The 20,289-nt window shown below is 67.8% G+C and overlaps 1 protein-coding gene across 1 annotated transcript in view; it reads left to right on the top strand.

The window, feature by feature from the left end:
• KMT2D (lysine methyltransferase 2D) overlaps positions 1–20,289 on the top strand; it is a 28,652-nt gene that overhangs the window by 3,573 nt on the left and 4,790 nt on the right. Inside the window, exons 9-48 of the mRNA XM_075049448.1 lie at positions 12–178; positions 315–1,156; positions 1,444–1,578; positions 1,674–2,524; positions 2,767–2,880; positions 3,287–3,397; positions 3,499–3,603; positions 3,834–4,015; positions 4,089–4,253; positions 4,377–4,486; positions 4,578–4,625; positions 4,735–4,950; positions 5,041–5,184; positions 5,276–5,392; positions 5,483–5,607; positions 5,720–5,909; positions 6,291–6,365; positions 6,800–6,904; positions 7,076–7,258; positions 7,555–7,639; positions 7,760–8,004; positions 8,306–8,379; positions 8,458–8,508; positions 8,660–10,390; positions 10,668–10,841; positions 10,927–11,075; positions 11,320–13,415; positions 13,518–13,641; positions 13,739–13,826; positions 14,028–14,094; positions 14,239–14,471; positions 14,581–17,652; positions 17,740–17,883; positions 17,958–18,122; positions 18,215–18,371; positions 18,456–18,537; positions 18,637–18,812; positions 19,389–19,537; positions 19,645–19,780; positions 19,863–20,002. Coding sequence (XP_074905549.1) covers positions 12–178; positions 315–1,156; positions 1,444–1,578; positions 1,674–2,524; positions 2,767–2,880; positions 3,287–3,397; positions 3,499–3,603; positions 3,834–4,015; positions 4,089–4,253; positions 4,377–4,486; positions 4,578–4,625; positions 4,735–4,950; positions 5,041–5,184; positions 5,276–5,392; positions 5,483–5,607; positions 5,720–5,909; positions 6,291–6,365; positions 6,800–6,904; positions 7,076–7,258; positions 7,555–7,639; positions 7,760–8,004; positions 8,306–8,379; positions 8,458–8,508; positions 8,660–10,390; positions 10,668–10,841; positions 10,927–11,075; positions 11,320–13,415; positions 13,518–13,641; positions 13,739–13,826; positions 14,028–14,094; positions 14,239–14,471; positions 14,581–17,652; positions 17,740–17,883; positions 17,958–18,122; positions 18,215–18,371; positions 18,456–18,537; positions 18,637–18,812; positions 19,389–19,537; positions 19,645–19,780; positions 19,863–20,002 — 13,323 coding nt within the window. The remainder of the gene's footprint in view (positions 1–11; positions 179–314; positions 1,157–1,443; positions 1,579–1,673; positions 2,525–2,766; positions 2,881–3,286; positions 3,398–3,498; positions 3,604–3,833; positions 4,016–4,088; positions 4,254–4,376; positions 4,487–4,577; positions 4,626–4,734; positions 4,951–5,040; positions 5,185–5,275; positions 5,393–5,482; positions 5,608–5,719; positions 5,910–6,290; positions 6,366–6,799; positions 6,905–7,075; positions 7,259–7,554; positions 7,640–7,759; positions 8,005–8,305; positions 8,380–8,457; positions 8,509–8,659; positions 10,391–10,667; positions 10,842–10,926; positions 11,076–11,319; positions 13,416–13,517; positions 13,642–13,738; positions 13,827–14,027; positions 14,095–14,238; positions 14,472–14,580; positions 17,653–17,739; positions 17,884–17,957; positions 18,123–18,214; positions 18,372–18,455; positions 18,538–18,636; positions 18,813–19,388; positions 19,538–19,644; positions 19,781–19,862; positions 20,003–20,289) is intronic.

Here is a 20,289-nt window from a genome sequence, read left to right on the forward strand (position 1 = left end):
TCCCCCACCAGAACTGCCGGGTCTGTTCGGACTGCGGCCGGCGCCCGGCAGGGCTCGACCCTGGCTGCCAGTGGTACCAGAGCTACTCGGTGTGCGAGGGCTGCCAGCAGCGCCGCACCGCAGAGGACGCCTGCGGGGTGCCGGCACACGCGCCACAGCCGGACCCACCTGCCCAGACGTGAGTGGGGATGGGGGGACTGGCTGGTGGGGTGTTGGGCTGGGTGCTCCCTTTGCAGGTGGGAGGACGTGTCCCGCAGCCCCGTGAAGGGGGTGGTCTGAGCCCCACTCCCCTTACCTGGTCCCCCCCCATCCAGGTTGGCGTCCCCTGATCGCAGCGATCTGACGGATGTGCCCGTCCCCCCGCCTGAGCCGGAGCCTGCAGGGTGCGATGAGGAGACACACCTTGGGGGGGATGACCCCAAGGAGGCACCCCCGGGTGATGCCGGGTCTCCTCCTGGCGAGCCGACCCCTGTGGAGGTGCCCCCCAGCGAGGCGCCCCCTGATGAACTGCCCCCCGATGAGCCCCCTCCTCTCGTGCAGCCCCCCGATGAGCCCCCTCCTCTCGTGCAGCCGCCTGAGGAGCCCCCTCCTCTCATGCAGCCACCCGATGAGCCTCCTCCTCTCATGCAACCCCCTGAGGAGCCTCCTCCTCTCGTGCAGCCCCCTGAGGAGCCCCCTCCTCTCATGCTGCCCCCCGAGGAGCCACCCCCTGATGAGCTGTCCCTCGAGAGACCATCCTTTGACGAGCCGCCCCTTGACAGACCCCCCCTTGAGGAGCTGCCCCCCAGTGAACCACCCCTCGATGAGCCGCCCCTCAACGAGCTGCCCCTTGACATACCTCCCCTCGACGAGCTGCCCCCCAGTAAACCGCCGCTCGAGAAGTCACTCCCTGACGAGCTGACCCCTGACGAGCTCCTCCTTGACAAATCACCCCCCGATAAGCTGCCCCCCGACGAGACGCCCCTTGACAAGTCTCCCCCCCACGAGCCGCCCCCCAACGAGCTGCCCCTTGACGAGCCGCAGCCCCCTGATGAGCTGCCCCCCAACGAACCACCCCTTGATGAGCTGCCCCCTGAAGAACCTGCCCCTGATGAGCTGCCCCCCGAAGAGCTGCTCCCCAGCGAGCTGCCCCCCGAGGAAGACCCTAAGCCACCAGGTAAATGGGGGACCTTTGGGTCTGTCCCTTTTTTCCCCTCCTATTGACTCCCATGGGTGTGGGGGTCCCACACCTGGGTCCTTTCCCAGCACTGGTCTTGTGTGACACTCAACCTGTTGACCCTGATTTTGTGCTTCGATGCCCCGTTTTGGGGGTACATGGGGGGGGCTGGCGGGTCCCTGGGCCAGGCCAAGGCAACGTTTGTTGTCTCTCAGCCCCAAGCTGGGTTACACAGAGAGTGGAGGGGACCCCTGTGTACCCCCCTCACCTGCAGCCCCATCCCACAGGTCTCCTTCCCGAGGTGGCTGTGGCAGAGGAAGCGCCAGCCCTGGCCCCAGAGGTGCCCCCTGAAGAGGAGATGGAGATGGAGCCGGAGCCCTTGCTGCCCCCTGAGACAGCACCCCCACCCCCGGCTCCCCCAGGTGGGTTTGGGGATGCACTGGAGTTTGGGGAAGGGGTGTCTGTGCGTGTCTGGTGAGGCCTGCGTGTCACTGTCCCCTCCTCTCTGCTCCCCCAGATCTCCGCGCCATCTCACCTGCCCACCCCCCAGACCCCTTGCCTGACGCCAAGGAGGATGAGGTGCCCGAGCCACCCACCCCAGCCCTGCCTGAGCCCCCCGGCAGCCCCAGCACCACCATGGACACTGAGCCCCCCAGCTCCCCACCACCCCCCCTGGGCTCACCTGCCTGCACCCTGGCCCCCGCCGAGCCCCCCGAGGATGAGGAGATGGAGACAGCCGGTGGTGAGGGGGAGTCACCAGCCAGCCCCCCTGGAGATGGCCCCCATGCCAGCCCAGCCCCGGAGCTGGGGTCCTTCCCAGGCCTGCCTGAGGAGGAAGAGGAGGAGGAGGAAGAAGCACCGAGGCTGGAGCGGGAGGGCACCAGTGGGAGCTCCCCACCGCTGAGTGAGGAGGATGCGCTGGAGGAAGGCCGGGCTGGGGGGGACGCCGAAGCCAAGGGGTCCCCCCTGCTCCTGGAGCCGGAGGAGCTGGGCCCCGAGACCCCCATGGAGGTGTGCGCTGCCGGGGAGAAGCTGCTGGGGCGTGGGGACGAGGGGGTGCCCGAGCCCCCGGCCCTGCGCCCCCGACCCGACATCCTCAACGAGATCTCCAACCTGAGCCAGGGGGACACCAGCAGCAGCTTCCCTGGCTCGGAGCCACTGCTGGGCTCCCCGGACCCCGAGGGTGGGGGTTCGCTGTCCCTCGAGCTGGGGCCAGCTTCGGCCGACGCCAGCCTGCAGAAGGAGGACGCCGGATCGCTGCCGCTGGGTGCCGAGACCGACGACTCGCTGCTTTTCGAGCCGGCTGCCAAGGGGGACGGGGACAAGAGCCGGCGGCGCAGCTCCCCGGGGCGCTCCCGTGTCAAGCAGGTATTGGGGGAACCCTGCCAGCCCCAATCTCGGGAGGGGGGGACCCCACCACCCTCCCCGCCCTGCCGGGGCCGTGCCCCCCCTTCCCGGGTTGCCCCTGCGGCAAGTAGGTGAGGGGCGATGGGGGGTGGGATGGGGGCCGTGCCCCTCCGCTGCCCCTGTCCTGGCCAGGATGCGTGGCGGGGGTCCAGTCGGGGCCCCCTCCCCGGGTTGCTGTAACGGCCCTCTCCCCTTGGCCCTAGGGTCGCAGCAGCAGCTTCCCCGGGCGGAGGCGCCCCCGAGGTGGGTCCCACGGGGGCCGGGGCCGGGGCCGTGCACGCCTGAAGTCGACCACCTCGTCCGTTGACACCCTAGCAGTAAGGCTGGGCTGGGGCAGAGGTGGGGGGCTGGGGGGGGTGTCCCAAGCTGTTAGGTGGCAGGGCTGAGAGCCGAGCGTTTCCCGTATCCCCTTCCCCACCATCCCAGTCCCTCGGAAAGGCTCGGGAGCCCTCGGGGTGGGGGTCCTGGGGGGGAGGTGGCTGCCTGGGGCTGTGCTGTGGGTCTGGGGGTTTCACCCTACAGGGATAGGGCTGGTGTGGAGCTGCCTGCCCCCCCCCCTGCCCCCCCCTAGGAGGGCTGGTTTGCAGGCGGGCAGGGGGTCTGCTGCCCCTATGTGTTCCCATGCCCCCCCGGTTCGGCTCCAGACTGTGGCTGGTGACCCCCCCCCAAAACTGCACAGAGAGTGGGAGTCCTCGGTGCTGAGCCCCCCCACTCTGTTCCCAGCTTGCCGACGTGGAGAGCTCACCCAGCAAGGAGGAGGATGAGGACGATGACGACACGATGCAGAACACGGTCGTCCTCTTCTCCAACACTGATAAGTTCGTGCTCATGCAGGTAACTGGGATGCTGCAGGACAGACAGACAGGACAGACTTCTGTCCCCCACCAGCTCCTGTCGTCCTCCCCCCAACTCTTCTAACAGCCTCTCTCCCCTAGGACATGTGCGTGGTGTGCGGCAGCTTCGGGCGCGGGGCCGAGGGGCACCTCCTTGCCTGCTCCCAGTGCTCCCAGTGCTACCACCCCTACTGCGTCAACAGCAAGGTGAGGGGGAGTGGGACCCCTGGCCCCATGCCAGGTGGGCAGGACCATGCTGTGCCCCTTGGGGACCCGCACGGCCGAGCCATGTCCCTTGGGGCATTCGCACGAAGTCGTGCCGAGCGTGTCCGTGTGGTTGTGCCGGGCTCTGGGGTGTCCCCCCGTGGCCGTGCCGAGCCCGGGGACCCCCGTGGCTGTGCCCAGGGTTCACGTGGTCGCCCCCCCCTCATCCCCAGATCACAAAGGTGATGCTGCTGAAGGGCTGGCGTTGCGTGGAATGCATCGTCTGTGAGGTGTGCGGCAAAGCCTCCGATCCCTCCCGGCTCCTGCTCTGCGACGACTGTGATATCAGCTACCACACCTACTGCCTGGACCCCCCCTTGCAGACTGTGCCCAAGGGTGGCTGGAAGTGCAAGTGGTACGTGGGGGGGTGTAAGGGGAGCCCTGGGTGGGGACTCGGGGCTGGTGCTGACCCCTTGGGCCCCCCCCAGGTGTGTATGCTGCGTGCAGTGCGGGGCGGCTTCTCCCGGTTTCCACTGCGAGTGGCAGAACAACTACACCCACTGCGCGCCCTGCGCCAGCCTGGTCGTCTGCCCCTTCTGCCGCGAGAAGTACGTGGAGGACGACCTGCTCATCCAGTGCCGGCACTGCGATCGGTGAGCACCGCACCCCCGTGGCATGTACCCCCCCGACCCCAGGATGGCGGGGGGGGGTGTCTTTGCTCTTGGGTTCCCTGGGGGGGGCTGACGGGGCACGTGATGGGTCCCCGCTGTCCGCAGGTGGCTGCACGCGGCGTGTGACAGCCTTTTCACGGAGGAGGAGGTGGAGCAGGCTGCGGACGAAGGCTTCGACTGCAGCGCCTGCCAGCCCTACGTGGTCAAGCCGGCCGGTGAGCGCCTGGGGTGGGGGGAGCCCACAGGGTTTGGGGGATATTTGGGGGACGTGGGGACTCACCTCCCTGTCTGCTTTTACATCTGCAGTGCCCACGCCGACCGCAGAGATCGCCTCCGTCAAGGCCAAGGAGCCAGGTACTTGCAGTGCCGTAATCAGTGCTGGGGTCGGTGCCGCAGGCTCCCCCGTGCTGGCCATGCACCCAGCACTGGCTTTTATCCCCGTCGCTGGTTTTTGTCCCTGCAGAACCCCAGTATTTCCGCTTCGAGGGCGTTTGGCTGACGGAGACGGGGATGGCGGTGCTGCGCAACCTCTCCCTGTCGCCCCTGCACAAGCGGCGGCAGCGCAAGGGCCGGCTGGGCACCCTGAATGGGGACGGGGGGCTGGAGGGGGGTGACCCCCTGGGCCCCGACGACAAGAAGGATGGCGATCTGGACACTGAAGAGCTGCTCAAAGCTGAAGGTGCGTTTCCCCGGCAGGCGAGCTGTGCGGGGGTGCAGTATGGGGGTGCCAGGGGACCCCGCTAACACGTGTCCCCCTATCTACTGGCAGTGGGTGTTGAGCACATGGAGTGCGAGATCAAGCTGGAGGCTCCGGCTAGCCCTGACCGTGACATTGGGGCTGACATGGACTCGGGAAAGGGTCTGGAGGACCCGGAGGAGTGCAAAAAGAGGAAGCGCAAGCCGTACCGGCCCGGTGAGTGCCATCTGGGGCTGCCCCCCAGGACCAGAACCACCCCCCCCAGGCCCCGCTGTGACCCCACATTTCCTTTTCCTCTGCCCACCAGGCATCGGGGGCTTCATGGTGCGGCAGCGCAAGTCTCACACCCGCCTGAAGAAGGTCTCGGCGGTGCTGGCCGAAGTGGGGCGCGAGGGGCTGAGCACTGAGGGGCACCCAGAAGACGGTAGGGCCCAGTGGCACCCTTCCCTTCCCTTCCCCTGGGGACAGCCCCAAACTCTGTTGGGGGGAGGTGTTAACGGGGTGGCTGTTGCAGGGGCTCCGGGCGACCTCCCGGCCGAGGGCGGCCTGGATCCGGGCTCGGCAGAAGGAGACGAGAAGAAGAAGCGTCGGGGAAGGAAAAAGAGCAAGTTGGAGGACATGTTCCCCCCCTACCTGCAGGTGGGATGGATGGGGTTGGACAGAGGTGGCCCTGGGGTGGAGGGGGTGGGGACGGACAGAGGGGACACCCCGACAGACACCGTGGCGCTGACGGCAGCTCCCCCTTCGGCAGGAGGCATTTTTCGGGAAGGCGCTGATGGACTTGAGCCGGAAGGCACTGCTGGCAGCGGGCGGCGTGGGGGACGGGGCTGCCCGCCCCTCCCTGGGCCAGGGTGCCCCACGACCCAAGGGGGACCCCAGCCTGGCTGGGGTGCTGCAGGGTGCCCCCCCTGACAGGAGGGAGACTCCCATGCACCCCCGAGGTGAGTGTGGCCAGGATCTGGCCTGGGAACTCAATCCCCCTTCCCCTCCCCAGCTGCTGTCCCTGAGAGGGGCACACGTGGGGTTAGTGGGGGGTTGTTAGGGGGGATCCTGGGGTTGTTGGGGGTCCCAGGGGCCCCCAGGGTTGTTGGGGGTCCCAGGGGCCCCCAGGGTTGTTGGGGGGCCCCCAGGGTTGTTGGACCCTGGGGGTTGTTGGAGGATGCTGAGGGCTGTTGGGGTTGCCGTTGACACCGAGGGGTGTAGGAGGATGCTGGGGGTTGGGGGGTGACCCCGGGGGCGGTTGGGGGGTACCGGACCCCTTCCCTAAGGCGGCCCAGCCCCGCTGAGGCCTGGTTGCCCCACTGAGGCCTGGTGCCCCACAGGGGACGACAGCACCGATGGCAGCGCCACTGCTCCTGATGACGATGGCAAGGACGACGCGAAGGCCGAGGACCTGGGTGAGCCCCGGGGACCTCCGGGGACCCCGCTCATCCGCCCCCCGGCCGTGCTCGTGGGTCGCCGGGTTGTGGGGGACAGACGGAAACCCGAGTCCTCCACGGGGGCCTTCGAGAGGCGGCCTAGAGCGTCTACGACCATAGAGAGGGAGCTGCTCTATGGTTGAGGTGGAGGCTCTAGGCAGGGCGGGAAGTGCGGGAGGGGGAACTCTATGGTTTCCCCGAGTGACTCCTCGGCGCTGGTGACCATCGAGTGGCGCCTAGAGCGCCCCCGCGTGGTGCGGCGCTCTGCGCGGCACTGGGGAAACTCGTATCCCTCTGTAAGGGCTGGGGGTAATGGGGGCTGCCCCATGTAGGCCCCGGGCTGGGGGGGGTCCCCGGCCCTGAGGTGGGGGGGTCCTGGGGTGCTGAGGGTACCTGCTGATTCCTCCTCGCAGGGGCTGATGAGCCAAAGGATTCCCCGGACCCTGGGGATGCCGAGAAACCGGCCACCCCGGGTGAGGGTGCGCTCAGCTCCGACCTCGACAAGATCCCTACGGAAGGTGAGGGCCCCCCCCCCATGTCCCCTTTGTCAGCTGAAGCGAGGGAGATCCCAGGGCCAGGACCCCCCGGGTTTCTTCTTCACCCCACGGGTTTTTTCATTTCCTGTCAGCATGTGATTTGTACCAAATGCTGCCTGTGATAGTTCAGCTCTCTTTTTTTTCCCCCCATAGAGCTGCCCAAAATGGAGAGCAAAGACGTCCAGCAGCTCTTCAAGGACGTGCTGGGCTCAGCGGAGCGTGGGGAGCAGCCCCTGAACTGTGTGGCTGGGGGAATGGAGGCCGGTGGCGCAGGGCAGGACCCCAGCCGGGCACAGCGGCCGTTCCTGCAAGGAGATCTCCAGCTGCCGGGGCAGGGTAGGTAGAGGCGGCGTGGCCCTGAGCCAAGACGTGGTGATCAGTGGGGAAGAAGGGCAGGACTCACCATCTGCCCCAGGAAAGCCAGAGCTGGGTCTGAACTGTTTGAACAGCAGCAGTGGCTGTGGTACAGGAGGGCACAGGGCTTAGGTCTTCTCTGTTTCTCTGGGGATGAACATGGAAAGCATTTTGGGGGTGGTGTATGGGGGGGATCTTGTATTGTCTGAGGGCTGCTGGGGCCCCCAGGGTGGGCACAGGCTTGAGGTTCTCTGTAGCCTCTCTCCCTTCCCTTGCAGGGAGCGTTTCCCTGGGTTCGCTTTCTGGAGCCGTCTCCTTGGACTCGTATTCGGGTGTCTGCCAGTCCCCGTTCCTCGATAACAGGTACACGGGTGGCTGGGGGAGCTGGGGCTGGTCTCCTTGGAGGGAGTGAACCCCAGAGTGTTGCAGAACCCCATCTTTCCTCACACCCTGCTGGTCCATGACGCTCTCTCCCCCGTGCAGGGAGCGGAGCGGCTTCTTCAGCCCGGACCACTGCGAGCCTGAGAGCCCCTGGGCCAGCAGCTCAGCCGCTACCACCCCCTCAACACCCACAACGCCCACAACAGAGGGTGAGGGTGACGGGCTGTCCTACAACCAGCGCAGCCTGCAGCGCTGGGAGAAGGACGAGGAGCTGGGCGAGCTCTCCACCATCTCACCCGTCCTCTACGCCAACATGAACTTCCCCAACCTCAAGCAAGATTATCCAGGTAGGGCTCTGGGGGGGCTGTGGCTGCCCCATTCGGGGTGAGGGCAGGGGGGAACTGGGTGCAGTGGAACACCCCTAGTCCCTGTTCGGAGGGGAGATCCCGTCTGGTCTGGCACAGGCCTCAGCTGCAGGACTGAAGCGCTCACTGCAGTGATGGTGGGGCTTCTCGGTGCCAGCTCCTGGGCACGGAGTCGTCCCCACACGTGAAGGAGGACGGTCACCCACTGAGGGCCTCAGTGGGCTTGTCAGGCATGGGCTAACGTTGTTTTTCTCCTCTTTGTGTGCTCCTACCGGACTCCCAGACTGGTCGAGCCGTTGCAAACAGATCATGAAGCTCTGGAGGAAGGTCCCCGCCACAGACAAAGCCCCCTATTTGGTGAGTGTCAGGGCGTTGTTGGGGCGGGGGGCCTGGGCGCCGGGGGCTGCGAGTCAGCTGGCTTCGTGTTTTTGTTAGCAAAAGGCCAAAGATAACCGGGCGGCTCATCGCATCAACAAGGTGCAGAAGGTATGTGCTGGAGCGGGGAGGTGCCCGGCGGCCCTGGCCTAGCCCTGGGGGACGTGGTGTGCCCACCCCTTGCCCCCTTAGCCCCTTTCCCAGCCTGCTGGGAGGGCAGGTGTGGATCCCCGCAGCCCTGACGGCCGGGCTCTCTCTGCAGCAGGCCGAGAGCCAGATCAACAAGCAGACCAAAGGGGAGGGACTGCGCAAGCCGGAGAGGCCCTCGCTGCACCTGCGGATCCCGGTGCCGCCGGGGGCACAGCCCGTCTACATCGGCAGCCCCCCCGCCGCTGGCGAGGGCTTCTTGAAGCCCCCGGCGGGTGCTGGAGGGGGGCCAGAGTCTCCCAGCGAGCTCTTCCTCAAGCTCCCGCCCCAGTCCCCCGCCCAAGTGCCTTCGCACGACCCCTACGGCGCGGCACCTGCCTACACGCTGGAGCCCCGCTTCCCCTCACCCCTGGGCCAGAGCCCCACGGCGGGTGCTGCCTTCCAGCCCTTCCCTGGCCAGCCCCAGCCCCTCACCAGCCAGCCCCAGCCCCTCATCGGCCCCCGCACCGTCCCTGGCTCCCAGCCCCCCGACTTCCACCCCACGCCGCCCGGCACCCCCCGGCACCAGCCCAGCACCCCCGACCCTTTCCTGAAGCCCCGGTGTCCCTCCTTGGACAACCTCTCGGTGCCGGGGAGCCCTGGAGCCCGGCCCCCCGAGGCCCTGCTCTCTCCCCTGCCTTTTGGGGAGCAGAAGAAGGGCCTGGAGGTGAAGAAGGAGGAAGGGGGGAGCCTAGGGGTTTGCTCACCCAGCTACACTTCCACCATGGGCTACGGGGACTCCCCGGGCGGCCCCCACCTCTCCGCTGCGGAGTTGAAGGCGGCTGACGTCTTCAAAGCCCCCATGACCCCACGGGTCTCTCAGGTAGAGCCGCAGAGCCCAGGGCTGGGGCACCGGCCCCCCGACCCCCATCCCCTGGCTCCCTCACCCCCTGGCCACCCTGATCTCTACCGCCAGTCACCCTACCCGGACCCCTACTCGCAGCCCCCGCTGACGCCCCGGCCGCAGCCCCCTGAGGCCTGCTGCGCTCTCCCACCCCGCTCCCTGCCCTCGGAGCCCTTCTCCCGTGTCCCTGCCAGCCCCCAGTCCCAGTCTAGCTCCCAGTCCCCCCTCACCCCCCGGCCACTCTCTAATGAAGCCTTCTGCCAGTCCCCCGTCACCCCCCGCTTCCAATCCCCAGACCCCTACTCCCAGCCACCCTCCCGGCCCCAGTCCCGGGACCCCTTCACCCCTCTGCACAAGCCCCCCCGGCCCCAGATGCCAGAGTCAGGGTTCAAGTCGGTGCCGCTCTCGCATAGCCCAGCAGCTGGCGGGGGTTTTGGGGGTACCCCGGCGGGTGAGCCCCACACCAAGGCACCAGCCGGGCAGCAGCCCCCCTTCGCCCGCTCCCCTGGCGCCAGCGTCTTCCCAGGCGGCCAGCCCCCCATGCGCTTCACCTTCCCCCCGGCCGTCTCGGAGCCGCTCAAGGGCTCCCCATCCCACCAGCCCCATGGGATCAACAGCCATTATGTCCCCGGCAAGCCCCAGAGCTCAGCCTACGCCTCATCCCCCGGCTTCCACCAAGCTGGCAGCCCGCTGGGGCCAGGTGCCGCAGCTGCCGAGACCTACAGCCTCTCGCCCCTCCGGCCCCCCTCAGTGCTGCCGCAGCAGCCCCCAGCTACCCCGCAGCAGCAAGACGCCTCTGTCGCCTTCCTGCCCCGAGCCACGTTGGGGCCACCGGCTGATAAGAGGGAGGAGACGGCCGTGGGACTCTCGGCACCCCCGAACCGGGACCTGGCGGAGCTGCCCGGCGGCCAGGATGTGGCCCTCGGCACGATGAGCCAGTCAGAACTGGAGAAGCAGCGGCAGGTGAGGGCTTGCTGTTGGTGAAGCCATGTCTATTTGGGTTTCGGAAGGGATGCAAGGGAGGACCTGGGACCTCTGCAGTCGATGGTGGGGTTGAGGAGCCTGGCTCTGCTTGTGGTTCCTTCCCCAGAGCCATGGAGGGGGCATGGGCACCCAGGATGGGGGGCGTAGATTGGCACGGCCAAAGAGGTCTCCATGCATGGTTTGTCCCTGGGTCCTGGGATGAGCTGGTCTCACTCCTGTGTCTCCGCTCTTGGTCCTAACACTCGGTTCCTCCTAGCGCCAGCGGCTCCGTGAGCTGCTCATCCGCCAGCAGATCCAACGCAACAGTCTGCGGCAGGAGAAGGAGAGCGCGGCGGCGGCCGCCACTTCCTCACCAGCGGGCTGGGCCCCCGAGGCCAGCAGCCAGGCCTTCGAGCTGAGCCGGGGCATGGCTCCCTACCAGCCAGCGCAGGTAGGAGAGCTCGGGGGAATGGCTCTGGTGGGAGGTTGGGGGTGGATGGAGAGGGGTGACGCTGCGTCCTTTTCTCCTCTTCCAGGATAAGGGTTTGCTTGGGACACTGGCCACTGCGGCTGGCGCTGGGAAGCTGCCTGGCTCCGTCATGGTGCAGGCAGCATTTGCGCAGGATGAGCGGCTCTCCCGGCCCCCACCGGCAGCCACGCCATCCACCCTAGACATCAACGGCAGGTGAGCACCCAGCAGCAGGGCGACAGGCTCATCGCGGCCGGTTAGAAATGAGCGGGGCTTCACCCTGGTGGGTTGTATACCTCCCAGGTCCTGCTTGCGGGGATCACCCCAGTGGGATGGGGTGGCTGTGGTTTTGCTGGGTGCCTGGCATGGTCCGAGGGGGTTGGGATCCCCAGGGTGCTGTGCGTGGTGCGTCGGGGCCACGGCAGTGCCGAGCCAGTCCCGACACCACGGTGTGTTGCAGGGCGGCAGTGGGGCCCCCCCAGGCCTTCTACCCCCGCGGGGTATTCCCAGCGCCATCCCAGCAGCAGCACCTCTGGCAGCAGCAGCAGCAGCAGCAACAACAGGCAGCCGCGGCCCTGCGGCTCCCCGTCGCCTCCCGCTTCGCCCCACCGGCTGCCGGCACCCCTGTGGGTGGCCTGGGCACCCGCCTACCGGCACCTGCCGAGACGGTGCCCGCCTCACCGGCCGCCCTGGGTGCCCCCTTCATTGAGCTCCGGCACAATGTGCAGAAGGGACCCGGAGGGGTCGTGGGCTCCCCCTTTGCCCCCCAGGCACCCCGGCCCCGCTTTTTCCTGCCTGGGGAGGAGGGTACCCCCCAGGCCCTCTGCACCCCCGTCGTGCCTATGCAGGCACTCCCTGCCCCGGCGCTGCAACCTCAGAAGATGTCGGTGCCGCTGCCGCCCGCCTCCCCGCAGGGAGCCGAGATGAGCAACAGCCACCACCAGCCTCACGCCAAAGCAGCCGCCCCACCGGCGCTTTCAGCCCCCAGCCTGGAGCTGCAGCACGTCCCCCCACGCCCGCTGTCCTCTGGCTCTGCTCTCCGCCCTGAGGGTCCCAAGGATGGCCCCGCGCCGGACCCTGCACCAGCTCCGACCCCAGGGAAGAGCCACCTGAGCCTGGAGGGGGGACGTCTGCCCTGCGAGGTGCCAGTGGAGCCTGATTTGGATGATGACTTTGGCTCCCACAAAGACCTGGAAGATGACGACGATTTGGCCAACCTCAGCCTGGATCCGGACGTGGCTAAAGGGGATGATGACTTGGACAACCTGGACAGCCTGGAGACAGCGGACCCCCACCTCGACGACCTGCTGAATGGCGATGAGTTTGACCTGCTGGCCTACACCGACCCCGAGCTGGACACCGGTGACAAGAAGGACATCTTCAACGAGCATCTCCGCCTGGTAGAGTCGGCCAACGAGAAAGCCGAGCGCGAAGCCCAGCTCAAGACGGAGCCGCAGGCGTCCACCTTGAAGCTCCCTGACCCTGGGGACAGCAAAGACACGGCCCCGTCCATGGAGGATCGGGATGTGCCCAAGGAAGGGCTGGTGCCTGGGGTGGGCTTGGGACCTGCTCCCTGCCCGACGGGCGCCACGCTGGCATCTGACCCGGCTTTCAAGGCACAGGGCGCGGAGGCGAAGACGGGCTCAGTGCCTGCCGATGTCAAGCCCAAGCTGGAGGACGGCTGCCTGAAGACCTCTCCCTGCCAGTTCACCGCCGGCGGTCCCGAGCGGCTCCCGGTCCCTGTCAAGTCGGAAGCCCTGCAGGGCACGGATAAGATCTCTGCCTCGCTGGGGCTGAGCCTCAAATCCAACCAGACCCTCCTGAGCCCCGGGGCTGGCCCGGCTCGTCTTGGCTTGACTCACTTCCCTAACAGCGGCCACACCGGCGTCCCTGTGCCGGAGAAGGATCCCTACGCCGGCCCTGGCCGTGGGCTGGGCCCTGCCCAGTTAGGCAGCCAGAGCAACCCCTTGCTGGAGAAGTTTGAGCTGGACGGTGGAGCCCTGGGCCTGGGCAGCGCCCGGCACTCACCGGCCGACGACCTGGACAAGATGGAGAGCTCGCTGGTGGCCAGTGAGCTGCCCCTGCTCATCGAGGACCTGCTGGAGCACGAGAAGAAGGAGCTGCAAAAGAAGCAGCAGATGTCAGCCCACCTGCCTCGGGGCACCCCGCACCTCCCAGCCCCGGGGCACCCCATGCTGCACACAGCGGCAGCCGGGCAGCCCCCCGAGGGGCAACCACCCCGCCTGGGTGCCCCACAGCCGCCCCTTCAGCTGGGACTGGTGACCAGGCCACCGCTGATGCCACCGCAGCCCCCCCGGCTCGGCGCACCCCAGCAGGGCCCGGCGTTGACCTCCCATATGGGCATGGGCCCCGGGCAGCCCCACGTGCTGGCGGCCCCCCACAGCGTGCAGATGGCCCTGGCGCAGCCGCAGCAGAGCCAGCAGCAGGTGTTGGTGCAGAAGCCGATGGCTGGGGTGCAACCGCCCAACCTGGGCCTGAAGCCCCCCCAGCTCGTCATGCAACAGCAGTTGGCCAACAGCTTCTTCCCAGACACAGGTAGGGGCTGCAAGTGGTTGTTTTTGGGGGGCGCGGGGCCCTTTTGGCTGGGGGACATAAGGCTGAATGTGCTGCGGCACTGTCTGCTGAATCTTTTGGCAGACCTGGACAAGTTTGCGGCCGAGGACATCGTGGACCCCATTGCCAAGGCCAAGATGGTGGCACTGAAGGGCATCAAGAAGGTGATGGCTCAGGGCAGCATCGGGGTGGCCCCAGGCATGAACAGGTAAGGGGGCACGGCAGGCAGTGGGGCATGGCCTGGGGCGGGCAGGGTGCCTTGGCTCTGGCTCATCCCTCATGTCTGCATGTGTCCCCCCCCAAAGGCAACAGGTTTCCCTGCTGGCCCAGCGGCTCTCAGGGGGCCCGGCGGTCTCCGAGATACAGAATCACTTGCTGGCAGGGAGCGGGCAGGTGAGTGGGGTGTCCAGGGGAGTGGACAGGGGTCCCCTTGGGGCTGCCTGGCTTGGTGCTCAGGACCCTGTCAGGCAGGAACTGCTCTGGCCAGTGGGTTTGCAGTTCCCTGGGGAGATGGGGACTGTGGAAAGGGGACAGGAGGGCACCAGGGAGGGCACATGGCATGGCATATGTCCCCAATGCTTCTTTCTCTGCTAGGAGCGGAGTGGCACCGACCCGACCCAGGCTCGCCCCAACCCACCCACCTTCGCGCAGGGCGTCATCAGTGAGTACCAATGCAGCGAGGGGGCTGGGGTAGCGCTGGCCAGGTCTCATCCTGCCCACACAGGCTGGGCTGAGCAGGACCGTGGCCAGGCTCACTCCGGAGCTGGGATCCCTGCTGATCCGAGCTCTCTCCCTGCTCCCACAGATGAGGCCGACCAGCGGCAGTACGAGGAGTGGCTCTTCCACACGCAGCAGCTCCTGCAGATGCAGCTGAAGGTGCTGGAGGAGCAGATCGGGGCACACCGCAAGTCACGCAAAGCCCTCTGTGCAAAGCAGCGCACTGCCAAGAAAGCCGGGCGGGAATTCCCTGAGGCCGATGCCGAGAAGCTGAAGCTGGTGACTGAGCAGCAGAGCAAAATCCAGAAGCAGCTGGACCAGGTAGGACCCTGCACGCGGGTGGGCGCCCCGTCCCTGGTGCAAAGGTGCCCTCCCCGGCGGCGCTAATGTCACGCCATTCCCGGTGCTAACACCCCACTGTCCCCGGCAGGTGCGGAAGCAGCAAAAGGAGCACACCAACCTTATGGCCGAGTACCGCAACAAGCAGCAGCAGCACCAGCACCAGGCCTCGGCCGTCATGGCCCTGAGCCCCTCGCAGAGCCCCCGTCTCATGTCCAAGCTCCCCGGGCAGCTGCTGTCGGCGCACGGCATCCAGCAGCCGGCGGGGGCCGTGGTGGGCACGCAAGGCCTCGGCCAGCAGCCGGGACAGCCCGGGGGGCTGCGCCTGCCCCAGGGCGGCGTGTCCATGACCGTGCAGCAGGGCCTGTCCTTCATGGGCCAGCAAGCCGTGGGGAACACCCCGGTGCCCGGCACCTCCAATGCCTTCTTCGCCGGGAACCCCGCGCTCCGTGGGCTGGCCGCTGACAGCCGCCTGATGCAGGAGAGGCAGCTCCAGAGAATGCAGCTGGCCCAGAAACTGCAGCAGCAGAACATGCTGGGACAAGTGTCACTGCAGCAGCAGCAGCCGGGCATGATGGCACAGGCGTCGATGCAGCAACAGGGCGTGATGGCACAGGCGTCGATGCAGCAACAGGGCGTGATGGCACAGGCGTCGATGCAGCAGCCGGGTGTGATGGGACAGGCGTCGATGCAGCAATCGGGTGTCATGGCCCAAGCGTCGATGCAGCAACAGGGCGTGATGGCACAGGCGTCCATGCAGCAGCCAGGTGTGATGGGACAGGCGTCGATGCAGCAACAGGGCGTCATGGGTCAGGCGTCGATGCAGCAGCCAGGTGTCATGGGACAGACCTCGATGCAGCCGCAGGGCATCATGGCACAGACGTCAATGCAACAGCCGAGTGTCATGGGACAAGCTTCAATGCAACAACCGGGTGTTATGGCACAGACATCGATGCAGCAGCCGGGTGTGATGGGACAAGCGTCCATGCAACAGCCAGGCGTCATGGGACAAGCCTCAATGCAGCAGCCCGGCGTCATGGCGCAGACATCAATGCAGCAGCCCGGCGTGATGGGCCAAGGCTCGATGCAGCCGGCAACCATGGTGGGGCAGCCCAGCCTGCTGGGGCAGCAGCAGCCGGCACCGGCCCCACAGCCAGGCGCGGTGGGGCAGCCCATGGTGCCGAAGCAGCCGGGGCTGATGGGCAGCCAGCAGAGCCTGCTGGTGCAGCAGCTCTCGCCCCAGCAGCAGCCAGGCTTGCTGGGCCACGCGCAGGCGCCGGGGCTGCAGCATCAGACGGTGCTGGGCCACCCACCGCCCCAGCGCCAGGTCCTTCTGGCCCCCCACCAGCAGCGGGTGCTGGGCTCACCCCAGCTGGCACCGCAGACTCCGGGGATGCTGGGCCACCGGCTTGTGCTGTCCCAGCAGCTGGGGCAGTCACGGGCGCTGCTGGCCCCTCAGCAGCAGCAGCAGCAACAGCAGCAGCAGAACTCGGCGGCCGCCCAGCCGGGCCTCCTGGGGCTGGGCCAGGGACAGCCCTCGATCCAGCACTTTCCGCAGCACGGGGCGGTGGGCCAGGCCCCCTCTGTGCTGCACCTGAGTCAGGGAATGCAGCCGGCCCCGGCGGTCCTGGCTGCCAAGGACCAGCCTGGAGGGGTAGACAGCAGCACCCTGCCCGCTGAGGGCAGCGAGAGCGGGGGGCAGCTGCATGGGGGTCCCCAGGAACAGCAGGGAGCCCTCAACCCCCCGGGGCTGGGTGGCCCGGATCCCCCAGCCCCCAAGCACCAGGCTGAGCTGGGGCAGGGCCAGCAGCTCCTCTTGGCCTCCCCGCAGCCGGGCGTCCTGGGCTCGCAGCCGGCGCTGAGGGCAACCCCCGTGCAGCCGGGCACCCTGCTCGCTCCGCCGCTGCAGAGCCCCGGGGCTGCCCGCCCCGAGCTGTCCCAGCAGCACGGGGATGCCACCGGGGCGGCGGACCCATCGCTGGGCTGCGGGACGGGCCAGGCGCAGGGCATGGTGCTGCCACAGGCGCCGCGGCCTCCAGAGCAGCCGGGCAAGGGGCCGTCGGGCTCGCTGCAGGGCCAGCCGCAGCCCCCGCGGCTCCAGAGCCCCGGGCAGCACAAAGCAGGGCCGGCGGTGCCATCGCCAGGCACGGCCACGCTCCCGCCGGGTCTCCTGGGGCAGGTGCCGGGGCCGATGATGGGCCAGATCCGGGCGCAGCTCCAAGGTGTCCTGGCCAAGAACCCGCAGCTGCGGCACCTGACGCCCCAACAGCAGCAGCAGCTCCAGGCCCTCCTGGTGCAGCGGCACCAGCAGAGCCTGCTGCAGCAGAGCCAGGCGCTCCGGCCCCCCGGCCCCTTCCCCGGGCAGTCCCCGGACTACGGCTCCCCAGCCCCTGCGGCCCGCCAGCCCCCTCGCCCGCTCGGGCCCCTCTTCCAGCCGCGGCCGGGCGCCCCGGCAGAGGCACAGGCCGGCTTTGCCACCGAGCAGGGCCGGGTCCTGCCGGGGCAGCCCCCCCAGCAGCCCCTGGCCGAGCTGGTGCAAGCAGCCCTGGCTGCCCGCGGCCCCCAGCCCAGCCTCGTCCGGCTCCCCACACCACCGACCCCCTCGCCCTTGGGCTGCGCGCCCCAGCACCTGGCTAGCCCCGAGCAGAGCCCCCAAGAGCCAAAGAAGACATCGCCGGGGGTCCCGGCCTCGGTCCCCAGCCCCGCAGCTCCCACGGAACCGGGGCTGGCACCCACAGCAAGCGGCACCCTCCCCGACGCAGCACGTGGCCCCTGGGACCCTGAGGCACCCGGTGCGAACCCAGTCGACCCCAGTGAGACCCACATCAACGGGGCTGTGCCAGAGGGAGCCTCTACGGCAGGCGAGCCCCCCCAGGTGTTGGTGAAGCAGGAGCCGAAGGAGGAGGCAGCGGCGGCACAGTGTGAGCTGGATGGAGACGAGGTGGCGAAACCGGAGGCCAACGGGGACCCTGGGGCCGGTCAAGCCAACAGTCTGCTAGCACCGGGCAGCCGCTCCGAGGCCGGGCACCTCCTGCTGCAGAAGCTGCTGCGGGCCAAGAACGTGCAGCTCTCGGCGCAGAGTCCAGGCGAGCTCAACGGACACACGGAGAGCCGGGGTGCCGGGATGGAGCCGCGGCCGCAGCCGGTGCTGCTGGGCCGGGAGGTGAGTGGGGTGCTGCGGGGTGGGATGGGGGGTGATGGCCACGGGGCTGTGCTCAGCATCGCTCCCGCTTCCCTCCTCTCTCCCCAGGACCCCTCCATCGCCAGGAAGCCGGTGGCCACCAAGCCCAAGCGGGTACAGAAGGGCAATGAGCGGGTCCCGGCCTCCCGCAAGAAGCTGCGGAAGGACGAGGGGCTGCGCCCCAGCGAGGCTCTCATGAAGCAGCTGAAACAGGTATGGCTCAGGCTGGGGGCATGGCGGGGGGGCTGCCTTGGGCCCCTGCCCCCTCCTCACCGCTCTGTCCTCAGGAGCTCTCGCTGCTGCCACTGACGGAGCCGACCATCACGGCCAACTTCAGCCTCTTCGCGCCCTTCGGCAGCAGCCCCATCAACGGAAAGAGCCAGCTGCGGGGCGCCTTCGGCAGCGCCGTGCTTGACAGCGTGCCCGACTATTACTCCCAGCTACTCACCAAGGTGAGGGGGGGGGGTGTTCCCCTGTCGTCCCCTGTCCCTGATTTGGGGATCCTAGGCCACCCCGCTGTGCTCACCCCACTGTCTCCCCCCAGAACAACCTCAGCAACCCACCCACGCCACCCTCCTCGCTGCCCCCCACGCCGCCCCCCTCCGTGCAGCAGAAGATGGTGAATGGCGTCACAGCCCCCGAGGAGCTGGGCGAACAGCCCAAAGATGCCGACCCGGCCCGCGAGCCCCACAGCCAGAAAGGTGAGTGTAGCTGGCACAAGGGTGGCACAGAGTCCCTGCTGCCACTTGTCACCCCCCCATGACACCCATCCCTTCCCCACACAGACACACCGGCTGTGGAGGTGAAGAGCCTGGACCTGCTGGCAGCTCTGCCCACCCCTCCCCACAACCAGACTGAGGATGTCAGGTGAGCTACCGGCCTCGGTGACCCCCCCCCCATGGGTGCCACCAGCACCCCCATGGGTGATGCCAGCCCCTGCGGCCCATGACACCTCCTTCCCTGCAGAATGGAGAGTGACGATGAGAGCGACTCCCCCGACAGCATCGTCCCCGCCTCATCCCCTGAGAGCGTGCTGGGCGAGGAGCTGCTTCGCTTTCCCCTGCTCAGCGATGCCAAGCCGGAGCTGGAGGAACGTGTGCTGTCCCCCATCATCCCCATCATCCCCCGGGCTAGTATCCCAGGTGGGCTGTGCTCAGGGGACACACATATGGACCAGGCAGGGGCAAGGCAGGGCAGGAGGGAACTGTGGTGCACGTGGACCAGGCAGGAGGGGGTCAGTGGACCGCATAGATCAGGTGGGAGGGGGTCCATGGGGCATAGAGACCAGGCAGGGGTAAGGTAGGGCAGGGTGGGGGTCTGCAGGGAGCATAAATCGGGTAGGAAGGGGTCTGTGCAGTATATGGATGGGGTAGGAGGGGGGTCCCTGGACGTGTGGGCTGGTAGGGGCGTGGTGGGGCAGGGGAAGGGTCCTTGGGGAGCGTGGGCTGAGGGGAAGAGGTCTGTGGGGTATACTGTGTTTGGGCAGCAGAGCCTTGAGTACGGTCCCTTGTGTCGGGGCTGTCCTGTTCCTGGGGGTCCCCTAGCTGCACCCCGAGGGTTTCCCATCCGTGCTGGGTGCAATCTGTCCCTGTAACTGGACCCCAGTCTCTGTCCCATGCAAGGTGATGGATTCCCAGCTGTGTTTCTGCAGGGGTCCGGGGTGGCTGTTGGTGGGGCTAGTACTGTGCGGCTCTGACCCCCATCTCTCTCCATGCCAGTGTTCCCCGACACAAAACCCTACGAGGCCGTGGAGCCCTTTGGGGCCCCCCCCGGGAAAGTGGGGACGGCGGGCCCAGGTGCCCCGTGGGAGAAGGGCAAGAGCAGCGAGGTCTCAGTCATGCTAACGGTGTCTGCAGCGGCTGCCAAGGTGAGCAAGGGGACATGGGGAGCGGGTGTGACCCTTGGGGGTCCTGGCAGTGACCCCACATGGTGGCTTCTGGGGCCCTGGACCCATCCCGTCCTCCTCTCACCCAGAACCTCAATGGGGTGATGGTGGCCATGGCCGAGCTGCTGAGCGTGAAGATCCCCACGTCCTACGAGGTGCTGTTCCCAGACGGCCCCATGCGAGCAGCTGTGGTCGAGGCCAAGAAGGTGGAGACGGACATGTCTGGTGAGCGTCTGCTTTGTCCCCACAGGCTCCCCCGTGTCCCCGGGCTGGGCATGCTGTGATGGGCTGTCTCTGTCTCTTGCAGGGGTGCTTGGTAGCAAGGAGAAGGCGGCACTGGCCGGGAAGGTGCCAGACAGCAGCTCCGAGTGGCTGAAGCAGTTTGATGCGGTGCTGCCGGGGTACAGCCTCAAGGGCGAGCTGGACCTCCTGACGCTGCTCAGACAGGTTAGCGGGGTGTGGGGGTCCCCCCGGGGCTGTGACCCTGGGAGAGGGGTACTGGGGTACCTGTAAGGCTGTGGCTCTATCGGGGTGCAGGAGGGGGCCCTTCGGGACCAAGTGTGACCATGTGGAGAGGTGCGTGGGGGTCCCTGTAGGTACCCCCATGATTGTAGGGTGCTGCGGGGGGGTTTCTGAGGGACCAGGCTCCTCTGTGGTGTTGAGTCTTCCAGGACTGCGTGGAAGGGGTTGGGGGGAGGTCCTTGCCGGTCTGGGAGAGTGGTGGGGTGCACTGA

Source organism: Buteo buteo, chromosome 17 (assembly GCF_964188355.1).
Source record: "Buteo buteo chromosome 17, bButBut1.hap1.1, whole genome shotgun sequence".
Taxonomy (NCBI): Eukaryota; Metazoa; Chordata; class Aves; order Accipitriformes; family Accipitridae; genus Buteo; species Buteo buteo.